Source organism: Papaver somniferum, chromosome 5 (assembly GCF_003573695.1).
Source record: "Papaver somniferum cultivar HN1 chromosome 5, ASM357369v1, whole genome shotgun sequence".
NCBI lineage: Eukaryota > Viridiplantae > Streptophyta > Magnoliopsida > Ranunculales > Papaveraceae > Papaver > Papaver somniferum.
Window position 1 is genome coordinate 179,854,801 of NC_039362.1, and position 20,436 is coordinate 179,875,236.

The 20,436-nt window shown below is 36.9% G+C and overlaps 1 protein-coding gene and 1 non-coding gene across 2 annotated transcripts; one reads left to right on the plus strand and one right to left on the minus strand.

Annotated features, from left to right (window-relative positions):
• The first annotated feature begins 4,705 nt into the window (after positions 1 to 4,705).
• Positions 4,706 to 4,778, plus strand: TRNAV-CAC. Its single transcript has one exon. It is a non-coding gene; the product is annotated as a tRNA-Val (tRNA).
• A 4,427-nt stretch (positions 4,779 to 9,205) lies between these two features.
• LOC113283827 (uncharacterized 38.1 kDa protein-like) lies at positions 9,206 to 11,698 on the minus strand. The gene is made up of 9 exons (XM_026533216.1): positions 11,357 to 11,698; positions 11,193 to 11,248; positions 10,767 to 10,881; positions 10,607 to 10,675; positions 10,328 to 10,515; positions 10,184 to 10,243; positions 9,930 to 10,089; positions 9,755 to 9,823; positions 9,206 to 9,654 (listed from the first exon to the last, which is right to left on the minus strand). The coding sequence occupies exons 1-9, from the start codon at positions 11,522 to 11,524 to the stop codon at positions 9,556 to 9,558; spliced, it is 984 nt and encodes a 327-aa protein (XP_026389001.1). The 5' UTR covers positions 11,525 to 11,698; the 3' UTR covers positions 9,206 to 9,555.
• Between the last annotated feature and the right edge of the window lie 8,738 nt (positions 11,699 to 20,436).

Below are 20,436 nucleotides of genomic sequence, written 5' to 3' on the forward strand. Positions count from 1 at the left end.
AAATTGTTGGGTAAAACTAAGTCCCTTGGTCTGATGGTTACCCTACACCTTTTTACCAACAAATTTAGAGTATTATTAGACTTGATGTAACGAAGGTGTTTTCTGAGCTTTAAAATAAAGGTTTTCATGATCGGGGCTTAAAAATAGATACATAGTTCTCATTCCTAAAAAGGTTTTGGTGGAAGAAGTATAGGATTTGCAACCTATCAGTTTAGTTAATGGTGTCTATAAAATTCTTTCGAAGGTGCTCGCAGAGAGATTCAAGGTTTCATAGGCTCATGTAATATCACAACAGTAATCTGAATTTATAAAGCAAAGGAAGATATTATATGATGTATTTATAGCTAACGAGTTGATCGATTGAATATTGAAGAATAAGGTCCCTGGTTTGTTGTGCAAAATTGGCAATTTTTATCCAATGCTTTAGAGAAGATGGGTTATGGTTCAAAGTGGAAAAGATGGGTACAATGTTGTGCTGAACATGTGAGGTTTTCAGTTCTTATAAATGGTAACTCGGAGGGATATTTCAAGAGTAATAAGGTCATTAGGCAGGGTGACCCTTTGTCACCCTTTTTGTTTCTTATTGTTGGTGAAGCTTTGTACGCGATTATGTATAAGCACAATAGGATGGTTATCTCAGTGGTTTTCGAGTTTCTGCAAATGGACCAATGGTAAGTCATTTGAAATTTGCATATGCTACCTTAATATTCTTAGATGTAGATATTGAGCAGGTTAAGTTTCTAAAAATGATTTTTCGTTGTTTTGAATTATTTACTGGTCTTCATATCAATTCTGCTAAGAGTCGCATGTATGGTGTTGGTTATGATGCGAACATGCCTCATTTTACTTCTCTTTTGGGTTGCTACAATTATAATTTTCCTACTTATTATCTCGGTCTGCCGCTTGGTGACAAGTATAAATAAATTCATAAGTGGGACAAGATTGTTGATAGGTTCACCGCCAAGCTAGCTGGATGGAAGATACCTTTATTGACAAGATCTTGTAAGATTCCCCTCATTAAAAATGTGTTACCTAGTCTTCTGGTTTACTTTATATTGTTGTTCTAAATGCCAAAATCTATTGAGTTAAAGATCGAAAGAATAGTGAAGAGTTTCCTTTGGAATGATATCACTGGAAAAAAAATGACATCTGGTAAAGTGGGATACAGTCGGCAAATGAGAACATTATATCGACCTTGGGATTAAGAAGGTGAAATGTATGGATGATGCTCTACTATTTAAATGGTTATGGAGATACCCAATGAGATTGATGCTTTGTGGAGAAAGATTGTTCATGAAAAATACAATACAAATGAAGCATTTTGGATGACTATTGTCCTAAAGGAAATTTTGGTACTTCTGTAAAGAGTTTTTCACCAAGAATATGGGATTTAAAGTTAACAATGAAGCTAAAACAAGATTCTAGGAGCATGCTTGGAATTTTGAATGATCCCTTAAACATTTTATTTCCAAAGTTATACACTGTTGCCCGGTCTAAATCTACATCTTTGGTAGATATTTGTTGTGGCTCGGCTACATTGTTCAACGTTGAAGCATTTTCTTTTATACAAGAAAAACTCAATAAATGAAGTTGAATATACTGAACTCGAAAGAGTGTTTATCTAATGGTTGATGGATCAAACGCTCTTTCCAAACTCGACTATTGTTTCTCATATTGGTTGGCTTGAAGTGTTAGAAGATTTTGAAAAAGTACCATAATTATGATTGGGAGTCTATAATTTTAGGATAAATGTATTATGGGATGGATCAAGCGTTCATAGGTATACCTAACTTCATTGGTTTCTGGGCACAATTAAGGTAAATATCCAAATTATCACTTCTAAAGATCTTTTTTGAACAAAAAACCGGACATGGTCAAAAATACTAAATTATAGATTAATTTGAAGTATTGGTGGTATACCTACTTCCGTGTTGGTAAACCAGTTCTTAAAGACATTACCCATAGACTTCTAATACATGACATGTACTACACAACTGACTAGGCGAAGAGCACTGGTAGCGACGTCTCGACTTCGAATTTTGTTCAAAGGTATCAACAGATAACTCAGACCCACATGAATCTTGTTGTCCACCCTTACGTTAATTTTCTTGAGTTTCAAAATGAGGAGGTACGAGTTATTCTTGATTATTCTCCTAATAGAGTTGTTTTTTACACTCCAGAAATGGACAGAGGTGTTTGGTACCTAGAAGAAAGACTATTATTCCAATTACAGGGAAGTTATGCAATTGCAATTAACCCGCCACACCAAATCCGAACCTCCGCGTCAGATGTCGCTCGGGAGGGAATGATGCTATGGGCGAGGTGTGAGCTATACGCACGGGTGGAAGGGAGTATGTCAAATGGTACCAGTCGATTGCAAATCCTGTAATTGGTAAACACAACATGCACATCCATGTGTTTGATTTTCCAGGGTTATAACGCATGGGTCTTGAATAACCATGCTTTATGACTTACCCTACCACCTTTGCAAGTTTTTCATCTTGTTCAAAGGGTTATAACGCATGGGTCTTGAATAACCATGTGTTTGAGAGATGCCAAGTATTACTTCACAAGGTGAGCCAACCAAGATCACCATTGTTTCCCAAGATATGAAACGTGATTATCATTACTACAATGTGGATGCCAGTAATTAATAATGAGACAAATGAACGATATGTATTTGCTTGCTCGGTAAATGGGGTCTATACACTTAAATGTGTGTCAGAAATGGCAGATGGACACAATGTTTGAATTGAGTCCTACTATAAATGTTGATGGAGTTCGTAGTCTTCCGATTCTACCCGGAGCAACATATCATGGTACGAAGATATAATGGTGGGAGATACACAAGCACCACAAATTGTTCATGTTTCTTAACCTCCAGTGATACAACCTGATCCGACACGCATTTCATCATCATTCTCTCCCTACAACCCAAGGGAACCTTATTACACCGTTACACAACCACAACAAACCGCTTACACGTTTGGAGCACCAAGTTCTTTCCAACAATCGTCTAGTGGTCTTCAACCATCTACTTCCACTTTTCAAAATATCTAAAATTTATTGGCAAGTGGGGTTATCCTGAATCTTGGAGAATGGACGACTCCAACCTCGGAAGATAATAATGGTAGACGCTTGAGAAATTGTAACTTTTAAACATGCTATCTTTGTAATTCTACTTTTAATCAATTACAAGTAACATTGTTTGAAATTACGACTGTTTTAAATCAAATAACATATTTTTAAAATTAAGAGTTACATTAACTTCACTGATGAGAAGTACTAGGTGGAACAACAATTAAAAAGAAAGGGTTGAAATTGTTCAACAACTTAAGGATTTTGAAACAATTTTCGGAACGAAAAACCATATTTTTCCATGTTCGTCAGTCCTCTTTTGATCTTGTTACCAACTCGTCATTCGTTTCACCCTGGAGTCTATACCGATTGGCTTCCATGGTTAAAGATACAAATTCACTTACTTCTTTCTTAATCGAATGAAAACGATTTTCTATGTCACATATGACACGACGACTCGGGTTACGGGTGTCGCTGCAGAACCCCTGATGAATAATTGCCCAGAAATTCACCCATGGATAGTGTTCTGAAGCAAGCTAAGTTAATAAAAAATACAAAAGAAAAAAAGTCTGCAAATAGCTTCATCTTCTTCTGCAGTATATGGAGCTCGCCGAACTAACAAGGGTCGAAACATCTAAGTGAAGAGTTTCTTTTTTATCTCAAAGAAGAATAAAGAGACTAGAGGTGTAGAATGTGTGAACATGGAGTTAAAGTGAGAAGTATTTATAGAGCTCAAAATTTCTAGTCGTTGGATGATGAGAGTTTCTGGTCTTTCCGATGTAGCCGTTGGCCAAATTCCATCTAGGTGAAGAGTTTCTTTTTTATTGTTGTCCGCTAGCGGGTTAACATTATCCGCCAGCGGGTCATTGCAAACCGCGCGGCTTAATTTCACCCGCCGGTGGTTTCTTTTCGTCTGCGCGATTCAAAATTAAACTGGCGTCTCATGTTGGGCCGTAGTGAACAAACCAACAAATTTGTTGGTTTGGCTATCTTTTTTTCATATTTGTTGAGTCCATTGTGGAAAAATGAACGAATTTGAAGTTTGTTCATTCCATTGAAATTGTGCATAGTGAGCATAATTTAAATGTGTCCACTAATTAAGTTTAGGGTTAATTTGCGTTACCTCCCCTGGAAAAGATCATAATTTGAGTTACCTCCCCTACAGAACAAATATTAGTAAAACCTTCTCTCGTCACTTTTTCCATCCAAACCCGGTTAGCTGAGAAGATCATAATTTGAGTTACCTCCCCTAGAGAAGATCATAATTTGAGTTACCTCCCCTAAGAGCATCCAGCTGTACGAAGCAGCTGACTCAGCTAACCGGGTTTGGATGGAAAAAGTGACGAGAGGAGGTTTTACTAATATTTGTTCTGTAGGGGAGGTAACTCAAATTATGATCTTCTCCAGGGGAGGTAACGCAAAAACAATCGGCCAACCCGGTGGCAAATGAGCCGCCCCATCTGCTGTGATGCTTGTGTTAAGGATTTTGATTAAATGGACGGTTCATACACAAGTAAGTTGGACTGATTGTTCGAAACAAATGTAAAAGCAAGTTGGACTCATTTGTCATTGGATATGTAAAACCAAGTTAATATAAATAAACTATTTATTTGCTAGAAGACAAAAAGGTTCCGTGGTTTAGTGGTTATCACGTCTGCCTCACACGCAGAAGGTCCCCAGTTCGACCCTGGGCGAAACCATTCTTTTTTTTTTTTTGTTTCTTTCCGCAGCCGGTTCCTGATAATCAATACCCATTGACTTTATCCCACTAACTCCACCAGAGTGTCTTCCAGAAAACCAACCATCCATAAGAATCCTTCTCCTTCTCTAATCCCACGTCTATGAATAATCCTAAAGTAGATTTTGGATCAAGATGTGGTGGATTTCAAGTAAATCGATTAAATGTCAATCGGTTAAAAACTTACTACCTAGTTGACCGTACAATTATTACAGTCGGAGACATTACAAATACACCCAATGATACAAGATATGGCCAATATTCTGGTAATGTGAAGTTTCAATGATGCACAAGATATTGATGTGTTATCGCTGCTTGTGGAATCAATAACCTGTGAATTTGTCAACAATGGCAATAGAAGTTTACTATTTCAGAATGGTATTTCCCATATAAAAGACAAGTTAGTTTCCATCGCGTTTATTTTTTCTCCATCCCCATGGCTTTTCTGGGTTCGGAGACGCCCATAATCCTACTTTAGCTCTAGCCGATTCTCCCACTATTTTCCAGCAACAATTGTTCGCAATATGAGTACAACTAGATAAGGTTCATTTGAGGATAAATTCAACATTTTGGATTGAGGAGAATTCTTCTACTAACCTTTATGAGTTCAGGGCGCTTGTCATAAGCTGCATAATATGCCATGCACAGCCTTTCTTGAGCATAACTTCCTGTAGGAAGGGAAAGTAAGATACAAAAATCAAACACAATAATGAAACCTGAAAGGTAAAAACAAATGAATCCATCCAAGAAACCGCTATATTACCTGTACAAATTTTCCATTGCAATGGATGTCTCCTACGAGTCGGCCGTAACGCTCCTCAGTATACACGTGAACTATTAAACATTTTCCTTGAACCAGCTTAATAAGTTCTTGCTTTGCTTCTTGTCGGTAGGGCATTTAATTCATCCAATAACTCTTCAATAATGCGTATGGGGGAATTTGTCTTTAACTGCAATGTTGTTTAGTTTTCTACAGTCAACACAAAATCTCCATTTGTTGTCTTTTTTCTTGACTAGAAGTATTGGTGATGCAAAGGGGCTGTGGCTAGGTTGGATGATGCCAGTGGAGAGCATCTCTTTTGACAAGCTGTTCTACTACATCTTTTTGAATATATGGGCATTTATAATCTCTTTGATTTCACAGGGACTGAGTTGGGTTGTAAGGGAATTTTGTGATCTAAACTCCTCTGAGGAGGTAGCTGATTTGGCTCTGCAAAAATATCATTAAACTCTTGAAGTAAAGGGAGTATTTCAGGAGGTGTGGAGATGGGTGTAGTGATGGTAGATATGGAGTATAAGTGACCCACCAAGCCATGAGAATTTGTTTCAAAAAATTTCTTGACCGCATCACTGTTCATCATGGACAAGGAAAATTTTGATGTTGTACCCTGTAGTGTAATTTTCTTATTTTGGTAGTTGAAGGAAATACACAACTTAGAGAAGTTGAAAAGTACATCACCTAAAGTTCTGAGCCAGTCTGCCCCAAGCACAATGTCACATCCCCCAATGGTAAGACTCTGATATTTTCCACAAACTTGTTGCTCTGCATGGTCCAAGTAACCTGTGGGCAAATACCAGTACTGAATGTTTTCTCCCCATTTGCAATTGTGACTACCATTGGATCAGTTGATTCAATATGGCATTGTAGTGAACTTGCTAAAGCACTATCAATAAAACTTGTAGTGCTGCCTGAATCAATTAAAATGGATATTGTTTTGTCCTTGAGAATACCAGGAATTCTAATTGTGTCACCAGTAGCAGTGCCTGTAAGAGCATGTAGTGAAATTTCAACATTAGTTTGAACTGGAGATTCAATACTCTCCTCAAAAACTTCTTCCTCTTCCTCAGTTTCTGGAGATTCATCATTTTCCATCTTAAGCATGAAAATCTTTTGTTTGCCTTTACAGAAATGTCCAGTTTTATACACCTCATCACAGTTGTAACATAAGCCTTGAGCTCTCCTTCTATTCATTTCTTCAGGTGTAAGTCTCTTAATTGTGGGAGATTGAGAGTTAAGTTTGTTGGGAAAGGTGATAGAAGATTTAGGAGTGAGTGGAGAAGATTTTGGAGAAGTTAAAATGAGCTTGGGTAAAAAGTTATTATAAAAGTATTGTATGTTAGAATTGAAAGAATTGTTGAATGACTTAACAAATGGTTTAGTCGTAGTTGCTGCTAGAGCAATTTTTTTGTTCTTGTAGCCTAGCATGGGAAAAAGCATATGCTAAGGTTTTTGGATGAAACATAGAAATAGTTTTTCCAATCTCATCTTTCAAACCACTTAGGAAACTCAAAACAAAGTATTCTTCACTAAAAGTTGGATTCATCTTCAACATTAATATTTTAAGCAACTCAAATTCTTCATAATAGTCATCCACATATGAAGATTGCACCAATTTATTAAAACTACCCACAAAATTTTCCTCAATAGGGTTTTCAAAACGTGCACAGAGATTGGTAGCTAAATCTTTCCAAGTAATTCTATGTCTATTGACCTGAAAATTTAAAAACCAAGCTCCAGCGTTACCCTCCAGGTAGATTTCAGCAATATTCACTTTCTTGTGTTCCTCAATATCATTCAACTCAAAGTATCTTTCACTCTTCTGTATTCATGCTCGAGGATTCTCACCATCGAATCTTGGGAAATCCAGCTTAGGAAGGCGATGATGTTGATGGTGATGTTGATGTTGATTGTTAAATTAATTATCTCCCTGAGGTTCTGTATGAGAAGTACTAGCCGGTTCTGGAATGGAATCTAACTTCTTCGTAAGTAAATCAAATTTAGAAGTCAGATCTGATGAAAAGCTAGTGAAATTAGCTTGCAATTTAGAAATGGAAGTGGTGTTTTCTTCCACCTTATCGTTCACTTCTTTGAGAGTCATTGGAAAAAAAATTGTGGAAATTGAATGGGATTGAACGTCTCTAATGCCAATTGTTGTATCCCTACAACAAATAACACAGAGAGAAGATAGAAATGGTGAATAATCACCTCTTGAATCGAAGATTCAACCCAAATCTGTGCACACGGGCGCAGCCAAATGGGTATTTCATTAACAACAAAATCAGGTCTGAAGAGATAAAACTCTTCTTACAGCTTTAATAGCAAATCATTGAACCCTAATGAGGCTCAATCCTCAACTGACGCGTGGCTAGCAGTCAACAATTCCTAATCAACCAATAGACAGCTAAGCTAACTTACTAAAGCACACAGTTAACAAGATAAGGGCAGACTACACTGTAGCCTTGTTACAAGAGGGATACAACAAATACCTTATAGCATTTCCCATTCTCTTTTGTGAAAATGAAACAAGAATTTGGAGAAACTTATAATATACAAGAGAATTGATGGGGATTGAAAGATAGGTGGGATATTTACAGAGAGTTTGACTTCATCTCCGCATTATAAGAGTCATTTTATACATTAAGTAACAAATAATACAAACCTTTGGCACGTCTTCTCGGTGTGTGATTGTGATTGAGTTGCATGTCCTAATTAGTCCTTGACGTAAGATAGAGTCCTCCGTCATTAAGGTGGGCAGTAAAACTCCGTGGCCACTTGGGCCATCGGTTGTAACCATAAGTCGACATAAGACTAGTCATTCATCATTTTAGTCTTGTGTCTTGTGGTATGTAGTTAAAAAAAAAACACTAATTGGTACTCATACAACTCAGAATAGAGATCGGTGAATCGGCATCCTGATGCATATAGATACAGATGTCCTAACAAGAACAAGAATGTCCAGGAACATATCGAACATTTCAAATTACTATTAATTAGTATATAATTAGAAAAGAATAGGATATTAATTAGGTAACCCCTAGTGCCGTCTTAGTGAGCATAATTAAATGTGTACGCTGATTAAGTTTAAGAACATTCGGCCAACCCGGTGGCGAAGGCGCCGCCCCATCTGCTATGATGCTTGTGATTAAGTTAAAAGAAAGTTGGATATATCAAAAGAAATGTAAAAAGTAAACTGGATTCATTTGTCACTATATATATGTAAAAGTAGGTTAGTTATAAATAAATTAATTAGTTGGCAAAAGACAGAAAAGGTTTCGTGGTGTAGTTGGTTATCAGTTATCACGTCTTCCTAACACGGAGAAGGTCCCTAGTCGAAACTATCTTTCTTTTTTTTTCAACCGGTTCCAGATAATCAATACCCGCCACTTTCGTTCCTACCACTAGGTAGGACATTGTGACAGCAACCAATATTCTAGATTTTGTATTGTAACCGAACACTTGGACATTAGATACCCTATTAGCCATTATGAACAGTCTATATATTGGAAATTGTATCAACCGTGTAACAGCAAATGATTCTCAGTTCACTGAGATTCATAACCATCAATCATCCATCCTCTTTTTCGAAAAAAAAATGGAATCAAAAGACAAAATTTGGGCCATAGACTCACAGTGGCAGAAAATTCATAACAGCCAACAGCTATATGTTACAGGATTCAAATTAATATCAACTGATTATTACCTAGTTGACCATACAATTATTATTTATGGAGACATAAATACACACAGTGATACAATTCAATCGCAAGTATACACCCTGCAAACATCTATACTTAATCTCTAAATCTGTTTGTATAATCACTTAAAAGTTACAGCCAACCAATATGTTGGTAATGTAAAGTCTCTGTAATGCAATATGTTGTCGAGCCCCAATCCTTTATGCGAAAACTGAACACGGTTAGTTTCCGTCGACCATAACATACTTTGTCAACAATGGAAGTTAGTTTCCGTCGTGTTTATTTTTTCTCCATTCCCATGGCTTTTCTGGGTTCGGAGATGCCCACAACCCAACCCGTTTAACTCTAGCCGCATTCTCCCACTAATTTCCAGCAACAGTCATTCACGATATTAGTACAATTAGATATGGTTGATTTGAAGATAATCGAACATTTTTAATCAAGGAGAATTCTTCTACTAACCTTTATGAGTTCCGGGCGTTTGTCATAGGCTGCATAATGCCATGCACACCCTTTCTTGAGCATTATTTCCTGTAGGAAGTGAAGGTACACAAAAATGAAATTTGAAAAGAAAATTAAGATGTTTAGTCTAATGGATCTAACCAAGAGAACCGCTAGTATGAGAGGTACATGTTACCTGAATAAATTTTCCATTGCAATGGATGTCTCCTACAAGTCGACCATAGCGATCTTCAGTGTACACGTTAATTAACAAGCATTTTCCTTGAACCAGCTTAATAAGCTCTTGCTTTGCTTCTTGTCCATAGGGCATTTTACTCTCTGGGCAATCAATTCCACTGTTGTATCATTCAATAAGAATACTGAACACTGAAACTTTCCTTATCGATTTTTTAAGTAGTAATCAAGTATGATGCATGAGACTGTCTTTACCTCAATCGAATCCGATACTTTTTGGCAAGGATATCCTTATTGTTTGAACCAGTTATTACTCTACGCATGAAAAGAGAACTATAAATAATAGGATACTGCAGTTATAGTTATAACCGTTGAAACACAAGTTGGTATGAACAATACCTATAACCAGCATCAATAATGTTCTTATGAAGTACATCTGCCTTCTGATAATTCTTGGATGCACGTGCTTTCGTTCGTTGTGATACTGCAACATGTACAGCCTTGGGCACATTGGGTGCTTCTCTACGGTCCTTTGCGCTAACATAGACAGTTAAGGTATCCCCATCAGGAATATCTTTTGCGTCCACCTAGTATATACAATAGTTTGTTACATCCTTCAAAAACATTCAAAGAGAGAAGTAACAAAAATATAATGAACTTTGAGGAATACGAGCTCACTGGAAGTGTATGCAATTCGAACTTCACCAAACTATGCGGAAGAGGAAGACCATAATACTTCAATAAACCCTGTACAAAAAAACAAAACCCCCTTAAGCGTAGCTCACAATTAAAAATTTCAACAATGGGATTATGGTTTCTAGACATCAATGTATAATACCTCTACATCAGCCTTTTGGTGATGCTTTAATGTCTGAATGACAAGCTTAGACGCTTGTTCAGGTGTTTTAGGTGCTGGTTTCGCTTCTTTCCATGTCTGCAATAGTTTGGTGTACCTTCAACAATTTGAGAACATAATTTTCAAACTAAAACAAATGCCGGTTTGTGCTTTAATTGCCATATTCTAATACCGTTAAGCTCAATTAGGTGATCATTGTTTCCATGTTAATGGTTTAACATCAAATCATGTAGGCTTATGTTAATGCTAGCTAGATTAAGTTAATCATTGGATGACTTGTCTTACGAGGTGTCCGATATATAGCCATGAGGTGTCTCTGCAACTCATGATGAAACCCACTTTGAGCAAAACATAAAAAATATAAAAAAAGAGATCTAACAAACAAAATAAGAAGTGGTTAATAAGTACCAATTAGCTTGAGCTTTCTTTGAAGATACAACCAGCTCACTAAGTCCTTCAGGAACCTGCAGATCCAAAAAAAAAGAAAAAAGTTAGTTAATTATGCAATACAAAGAGCTACCCGTTGTTCTAAGCCACTATATAAATCAAAAACTAAATTAGTAAATGTTTACCTGAGAAGTGATCTGATACTGATTTAAATCATGAACTAGAGCTGAAACACCACCAGTAGTGGTAGTAGCAGTGGCTGTGGGAGGAACACCGCCATATTGATACTGATTTGACTCTTGAGTTGTTGGTTCACAACAATTTCTATACAAAAACCTTAGAGCATTTCCCATGATCTCTTGGAATTTTTGTGAAAATGAAACCAGAAATGAGGAAATGATCTCCAAAACAAAATAAAATACAACTGAAAGCTGAAAGAAATGAGATTTGATTGTTAGGTAGGAAATCTATCTAGAGATCTAACCTCAATTGTCTCCTTCCTGGGAATCTCTTTTTGTGAATTTGCAGAGAAGTAACCGATGAGAGTAAAGTTAAGACACGTATTGGGACCTGATTGGGTTTCATGTCTTATAAATACTTACCGTAAGACAGACCCTTACAATTAATGGTTCATTTTTGAGGGAGAGTGTGAAGAAAAAGGCTGAGCAGCTGGTCACTGTTAAAATGATTGGAGTTTCCTAGAATGCGTGTAGGAGGAATATTAGTTGGGAACCGCATTCGGCTGTGTCCGGTCACCCGAGGCGCAGTAATAAAGGTTGGGTTCACATTAGTTGTATTCAAATAGGTCCACAATGGACAAGCCATTGCTCATTAGCCTTGTCTTGGACTCTTGGTAATTAAAAACTAATGGATAAATTTTAATTAGATCAATGACCAAGTTTAAGGTCACATGAGAGAAATAACAAATACTAGTCATGAAATAAATTTTGTATCACATGACAAATTCTGGTTAATTACGGCGTCACAATGCATTTTGTTTTTATCTTTTGCTGATAAAGGGGATAAAACTTTTAGGAATAAGAGCATCTCCAATGTGTTTCCAACGTGGTTGGTGTAGGAAAACATCCTTACAAAATGTAAAATCCAAAATTCCTTACATTCTCTATAAGAATCTCTAAAACTAAAGGATGGACTAGAGTATTTCTAAATAACTATCTCACCACCTCATCCTAACATCCTATTTCACATTCCCGCTGGAGAGCTTTTTCTCATAAAATGTGTGTAAATCCTAGGTGGCCTAAAAATTTAGGAATTTACAAACCTCCCGTTGGAGATGTTCTAAGAAAAAATCAACTCGAAAGCCCAGCCCAATGCATTTACAAAAATCTGTCGATATCAGCCCGAAAAGTCAGCTCGAAAAGACTTGGCCAATAGTAATGTACCGAGAACAGATTTCCGATTCAGAATTAAATCACTAAATGAAATGAACCTAAACCAAGAATGTAGTGATCCCATTGGAAGTGTAATCTCTTGATCTCTATGATTGATCATTTCTTTCTCCTTGCCGTCTTTTTTGCCACTACTATCTTATTTCTTTACCCACATAAGGCCCAACAAATTGCAAATGGTAGAATGTACCATTTTTTTTTTGATAGAATGTATCCCACAGTCCGGCACTGCAGAGGCCGCACAATAATTTTCGGGCAACAAGGTATATTTTCGGGTCATGGAGTAAAGTTGAGTCAAAAAATAAGTTTTGGGCTTTAAAATAAATTTTGAATCACGATGGCCGAGTTTGAATCCCATAAAGGCATAAACACACTCAACTTCAACTTGGGAGGGGATGTGAATCCATTGTGCTAGACAACGGTTCACTACTTTTTAGGATATTAGTAGTAACGCGCGGTTTACAGCCCCACAGCTGTTACCATCCAAGTAATAAATCTCCAACAAAACAAATGGTGTAAATAAACTACAAATTTCCCCAACTGTCGAAAATACCCTCACATATTACACCACCACATATCTTCTTCTAGTTCTCTTTCTTGGTTTCTCAAACATAAGAAAATATCAGATCTAAGAAATTCATTATCCCTGTCTTCATCGGTAGCGAAAATCATCCTCCGATTTTCGATTTTCCCTTCTTCTCTTCTTCAATGATTACTTACTTCAACGAATGACACCAATTGTGACCTAAATCGTCTCAATTTTCTGACTAAATCCTCTCAAACAACAAAATGGTGAAGAAGAAAACTAAAAAAGAGAAAAAAAAAAAGAGATGAAAAGTTGAAGGAAAGAATGAAAAAACTCCAAAAGGTAAGAATCGTTCCAACTCTATAGTTTCGGTGTTGCTGATGTTAATTTTTTTGGTCTTTCTTTGATGAAATCAACATGAGCGTAGCCATTAATTAGGTTGATGCTTCATTTCTTTTCAATTGTATGTGAAATAAAGATTATTAGGTTTAATCTTCTTTGATTTTTGGGTTTGTTTTCAATTGAATGTGAATCAATTCAATTTTAATAAATTATGTTGGTAGGTTTTATTTCTTATTTTTCTGATAAAACCAAACTTGGTTTCATCATTTCCTCTTGTGGTTACAAATGCTTGACCATTTCCTGTTGTTATATTGTACTATATTTTGTGCCCTTGCTACGCCCGGGCATCTTTTTTTTAACCATATTTTTGATTTGGTAAAGCTCGGCTTCGCCTCGCCCCGCCCCAATGCATGCTTGGCTCAGCTTCGCCTCGCCCCATCCCAATACATGCTTGGAAATCTTCGCCTCGCCCCATCCCGATGCATGCTTGGATCGACTTCACCTCGCCCCGTCCCGATGCATGTTTAGGATATTTTATTTGGTGTGGCTCGGCTTCGCCTCGCCCCGTCTCAATGCATGTTTGTCTCGGCTACGCCTCTCCCAGTCCCGATGCATGCTTAAGATTATTTTGGGAGTACCAAGTACATAGTTGCGGCCAACCTGTCTGTTCTAGTGGTAGTTAGGATCCAATTGATGCAGTAAGATAATTCTACAGCTGAAATGATGGAGCAAATTTTTATAAGCCAAAAACAGGAAGACGATGTACACGCTTCTCTTGTGGTAGTATCCTTGCCATTATTAGTTCGAAGCTAAACTAAACAAATGGCTACAAAAAGCTAGAGTGTTAACCTAAATAAAAGTCTCAAACACACAAAAATGCAACAGCCTAGGAGAAAAAACAAACAAACAAAACAATACAATACATTTTTGATGCAGGGAATACTACAATTCCAGAAGATTCCGCTTAGAGGTTTGGCTTCCATGGTTTCCTAGTTTCAGTCTTTCTTATTTTTAGGATTCTTTTAGATTTCCTTTTAGTTTTCTGTTTCCTAGTTTAGTTATTCTTCAAGCCTATATAAAGGCTATATTAAGTCTTGTAAGAGCTATCTATTACTCAATCAAATTATTAAACACAAAACTTATCTTTCTCTTCTTGCTTGAATTCTCTTCTCTTCTTGCTTATAGCAATATAGTATTGCTTTCTTTTACCTTGTTCCACATTAGTTGGTATCAACCGCTTAGTTTTAGGTTTTCATCCTATAACTTGATCCTTTACATCGCTTCCGCAACACCTTTCAGTCCTTTTTTTTAGTTCCTTTTCGTATACAAAAAAAAAAAAAAATGACTGCTCAACCAGTTACTCTAGCAGCAATCGAAGCTCTCATCAAATCTCATACCGAGATTTTGGCAAAAAACATTACTGAAGCTCTTGAGAAGTCCATGGAGGACAAATTAGGGTTAAGAGATACCAAGCTTGAAACCATGCAGAATCAACTTTTGAAGGTTGCAAAACATATAAATCTAGATTTGGATATGCCTGAGCTTGTAGACTTAGAAGGAAAAACTAAAGAAGATATACTTCAGTTTTTATAGAATGATGAAGTACCTGAAGATGTATTGCGTACTTTAAACATTAAGAAACCATATGAAGGTTTCATAGGTCATTCAAAGAAGAAGATAGTTTCTCCTGCACTTGACAGTGATGATGAAGATGAACGTGAGAACGATCTAGAGAAGAATTGGATTGAAGGACGACGCTTAAAAACTGGTCACAACCCTTACAGTTCTTTACCAGAATATAAACTAAAGGCTGATATTCCCAACTTCTCTGGAAATTTTCGTATTGAAGAACTAACTGATTGGTTCTTTGAGGTTGAAGCTTTTTTCGAATTCATGGAAGTCCCTGAAGATTCTATGGTTAAACTTGTAGTAGGAGGAGCTGCAGCTTGGTGGGATAAGATCTGTGATGATCGTAGAAATGCTAACAAACCGAAAATACGTACTTGGAAACGTATGAAAACTTTGATCAGGGATAAGTTCTTACCTAGAGACTTTATGCAGCAACTTTTCATCAAATTACAAAACATTCAGCAGGGGGCACGAACTGTTGAAGAATACGTGTCAGATTTTTATAATTTGGTCGCACGAAATCAACTCAAAGAATCTGAAGAACAGTTAGTTGCAAGATTCATTGAGAGACTGAATAGATTAATACAAAATGGTATAACTCATTCAGTTTTTACTATGGTCGAATCTGTGCAGCAAGCTATTAAGATAGAAAATCGTCTTATTCGTTCTTCTAGGATTTATCCATCCAGACAAGGGCGTTATCAAAATACTTACAGGGGTACCAATTCATCTCAAAACTTTTCTCCAGATACTGTTTTGAATATTCCCAGGCCTCCTTATGATGATGTTAGCCATTCACATCGACAACCTAGCCATATTGTGCCTTATACTCCAGCTCTGGCTACACCTATCTTAGCCAATCCAGTTGATCTTCAGCTGGGTCAGCGGTCTCACTCTCTGCAACCAACTCCTCCTACTACAGGGAATCGGTTTCATAACAGGCAACAACAATTTCCACCGCAACATCGAGCTAATAATGCTTATACAAAATTTCGTGGAGATAAGTGCAATAAATGTTAGAAATCGGGGCACACTTTTAGTGATTGTCGGAAATTCAATGCTTTGATTGGTGAACCTCAGTTCATTAATGAAGTCACTGGTGCGCTTAATGAGTTCGAAGATGAAGACTCACCTGGTGATGGCGACGAGTTTGTTGGGATGATTCGTCCATTATTTCTTACTCAACAATGCAAGTCTCAGAGACACAGTATTTTTAAATCAAGATGTTATATTGGGGGTAAAATCTGCAAGATGATAATCGATAGTGGCAGTGTGGATAATTATATTGCTGATCACGTAGTTAAGAAGCTTGAACTACCAGTAACTTCTCATCCAGAACCTTAAACTGTGGGATGGGTTAATTCCTCTAGCACACAGAAGATTACTCTTTAGTGTTATGTGTCATTCTCTTTTGAGGGTTATGAAGACAAAGTTCTATGTGATGTCATTAATATGACGGCAACCCATCTTCTTCTTGGCAGACCTTAGAAATACGATCTTCAAGCGGTTCACAACGGATTCGAGAATACTTACACTTTTGTTCATAAGGGGAAAACCAAGGTTCTTAGTCCATCCAATTCCACTTTAAACTCTTGTCCGCAGACTGATGCTGTCGTAGCCACTGTTATTCGTTCTTTGCACCCACAACATTCTTTACATTCCCATGAAGATTCTAAGCCTATGATTGAGTTGCCTGCAAAGGTGAAGCCCTTATTATTTCAATATAATGTTTTATTTCCAGATGAACTACCAACTGCATTACCTCCTTTACGGAATATTCAACACTGCATCGATTTTATTCCTGGAGCCTCTTTACCAAACCAAGCACACTATCGCTTGAGTCCTGCTGAGCATGAGATATTACAGGGACAGGTAAATGATTTGCTTACAAAGGGTTTGATACGACCTAGCAACAGTCCTTGTGCCAGTCCTGCCTTCTTGGTTAGTAAAAAAGACAATGGATGGAGGATGTGTATCGATGCAGAGCATTAAATCGCATCACCATTCCTTATAGATTTCCGATCCCGCGTATTGATGATATGATTGATTTACTGTCGGGCTCTATTATTTTTACTAAGTTGGATTTACGCAGTGGTTACCACCAAATACGCATTCGAGGTGGAGATGAGTGGAAAACAACATTCAAGACACGTGAAGGTTTATATGAATGGCTGGTCATGCCATTTGGGTTATCTAATGCACCTAGTACTTTTATGCGACTTATGAATCAGGTTCTCCAACCCTTTCTCAGTAAATTTGTTATTGTCTATTTTGATGACATACTAATTTTTAGTCGCAATGAGCCAGAACACCTCCAACATCTTTCACAAGTGTTTCAAGTTCTTGCTGACAACTCTTTATATGTTAATTTGAAGAAGTGTACCTTCATGTCTTCTTCAGTAACATTTTTGGGATATGTGATTTCTACTGATGGTATTCATGTCGATCCTTCTAAAGTTCAAGCAATTGAAGATTGGCCAGTTCCTACTTCTATTCGTGATGTTCGTAGTTTTCATGGTCTGGCTTCTTTCTATCGAAGATTTGTGAATAACTTTAACTCTATTTCTGCACCTTTGACTGACTGTCTCAAGAAGGAGAAGTTTGAGTGGACGGAAGCAATGGATAAAAGCTTTATTCTTCTTAAAGAAAATCTTTGTACGACACCAATTCTTTCACTTCCGAATTTCAACAAGCCTTTTGAAATAAATTGTGATGCATCTGTTGTTGGTATTGGTACAGTATTATCACAGGAGGGTCATCCAATTGCATATTACAGTGAGAAGAATTCAGATGAACAAAAGAAATGGTCTACATATGAATTAGAGTTATTGGCTCTTGTTCAATCTCTTAAGCAGTGGCATACTTATCTTATACATAGGGAATTTGTTGTCAACACTGACAACCATGCTTTGAAGTTTTTGAATACTTCTGCTAAAGTTAACAGAATGCATGATCGATGGCTTTCCACACTCAACAAATACACTTTCTCCATGAGACATAAAAGTGGCAAATTGAATCAAGTTGCTGATGCCTTAAGTAGAAGAAGTCATCTATTAACAACAATTCGTAATGAGAGTTATGCATTTGACTATATCAAAGACATTTATCCAGAAGATGAAGATTTTGGCAAACTATGGGATCAATGCAGTTCTCAAACTCATGGGGTTGATGATTTTCTTATACAAGAAGGTTTTCTTTTTAAAGGGAATCGATTATGTATTCCTCAAGGGTCTTTACGTTTACATCTTATGCGAGAATTACATGGCAGTGGTCTTGGTGGTCATTTTGGGAGAGTTAAACCATTTCCCTGATTGAAGAAAGATATTTCTGGCCATCTTTGAAACGTGATGTACAAAATTTCGTACAAAAATGCATGGTCTGTCAGAGAGCAAAGGGTACAATTCAAAATACCGGGTTGTATACTCCTTTACCAGTTCCTGATGCACCTTGGGTTGATATAAGTATGGATTTTATACTTGGTTTACCTCGTACTGCTAGAGGTAATGATTCTGTTATGGTCGTAGTTGATCGTTACTCTAAAATGGCTCACTTCGTAGCTTGTAAGAAATCAACTGACGCTTATAATGTTGCTTCTTTGTTCTTTAAAGAAGTAGAAAGATTGCATGGGGTTCCAAAGTCTATCACTTCTGACAGAGATACCAAATTTTTGAGTTATTTCTGGAAAAGTTTATGGATGCGCTTAGGCACAGTTTTATAATTCAGCACAACTTCACATCCGCAAACTGATGGACATACTGAGGTTGTTAATAGATCACTTGGGAATTTGATTAGAGATAAGTGCCTGGATAATAGTAAGCAGTGGAATGTGTTATTGCCACATATGGAATTCTCTTTCAAAACTTATGTGAATCGTTCTATTGGGAAAACTCCATTTGAGATTGTGTACTCTAAAGTACCTAATCATACTCTTGATTTGGTAGCCTTACCCACCACACAGAGTACAAACACTGCAGCCGACTCTTTTGTAGACAAAGCAACTGAATTACATAATGAAGTAAAATCTAAACTGGAGAAGTCCAATTCTAAATATAAACAGGATGCTGATAAACGCAAGAGGTTTAAAACCTTCAAGGAAGGGGAGCTCGTGATGATACATCTAAGAAAAGAGAGATTTCCAGTGGGTACTTATAATAAAACCAAGATGAATAAATATGGTCCTTTCAAGGTTTTAAAGAAGATCAATGATAATGCTTATGTTATTGATCTACCAAATGATTGGAATATCTCCAACATATTTAATGTTCAAGAGATTTTTACGTTTCATGGTGACAATGAACTTCTGGTTTGTTTGGACAACTCGAGGACGAGCTTTAATCTAGAAGGGGGGACTGATGCAGGGCATACTACAATTCCAGAAGATTCCGCTTAGAGGTTTTGCTTCCATGGTTTCCTAGTTTCAGTCTTTCTTATTTTTAGGATTCTTTTAGATTTCCTTTAAGTTTTCTGTTTCCTAGTTTAGTTATTCTTCAAGCCTATATAAAGGCTAGATTAAGTCTTGTAAGAGCTATCTATTACTCAATCAAATTATTAAACACAAAACTTATCTTTCTCTTCTTGCTTGAATTCTCTTCTCTTCTTGCTTATATCAATCTAGTATTGCTTTCTTTTACCTTGTTCCACATTAATTTTCTTATTATAACTTACCTGAACTATTATGGAAGATGTCCTGGCCTTGCTTAAAAAAAAAAACAATGCAGCTTAGCACATTACTTTGAAATGTTGAGGATCTACTGGCTTGACTATGTTAGGGAAGATGTCTTGTCCTTGCTCTAAGCGTCTAAAAAGACATTTCATTAGTTAGATGTATTGTAAAATTGTAGATTATTTTTTCTCTTTTAACCATATTTTTTATTTGGTGTGATGTGGCTTTCCCTCGCCCCAGTTATCATTTGATTTGGTAAAGCTAGGCTTAGCCTCACCCCCAATCCCGATATGATTTGGTAAAGCTCGGCTTCGCCTCTCCCCAGTCCCGATACGATTTGGTAAAGCTCGGCTTCGCCTCGCCTCAGTCCCGATATTCTCGCAAGTCCCCATTTCTTGTAATCTTATTAAAGTTGCTAGAACTATGAAATTCACGTTGTGTCTTGATGAGAGTATAATCATTCTTAAGAAATTATGTATTTTGATTAGTTAGGAGTCAACTATTCTTCATATGCACTTTCCCATTTGACAAAAAAATGAACACTAGCCTCGCTAAACTACTTCTGAGATGAGTCCAAAGTTTAACATAGGATGAATTTATTTATTAGTATTGTTGTGTTATTTTGAATACCAACACTAAAAAATCAAGTATTGAATACCAACACTTGATTCGCCTCGCCTCTCCGCGGTGTGCCAT

Bases quoted from the DNA above. Each gene is read 5' to 3' on its own strand.
- LOC113283827 (XM_026533216.1), bottom strand. From the start codon at position 11,524: ATGGGAAATGCTCTAAGGTTTTTGTATAGAAATTGTTGTGAACCAACA. The intron at 11,249-11,356 runs GTAAACATTTAC...TTGGATCTGCAG, and splicing joins AGTATCAGATCACTTCTCAG to GTTCCTGAAGGACTTAGTGA. The intron at 10,244-10,327 runs GTATTGTTCATA...TTTCATGCGTAG, and splicing joins ATTATTGATGCTGGTTATAG to AGTAATAACTGGTTCAAACA.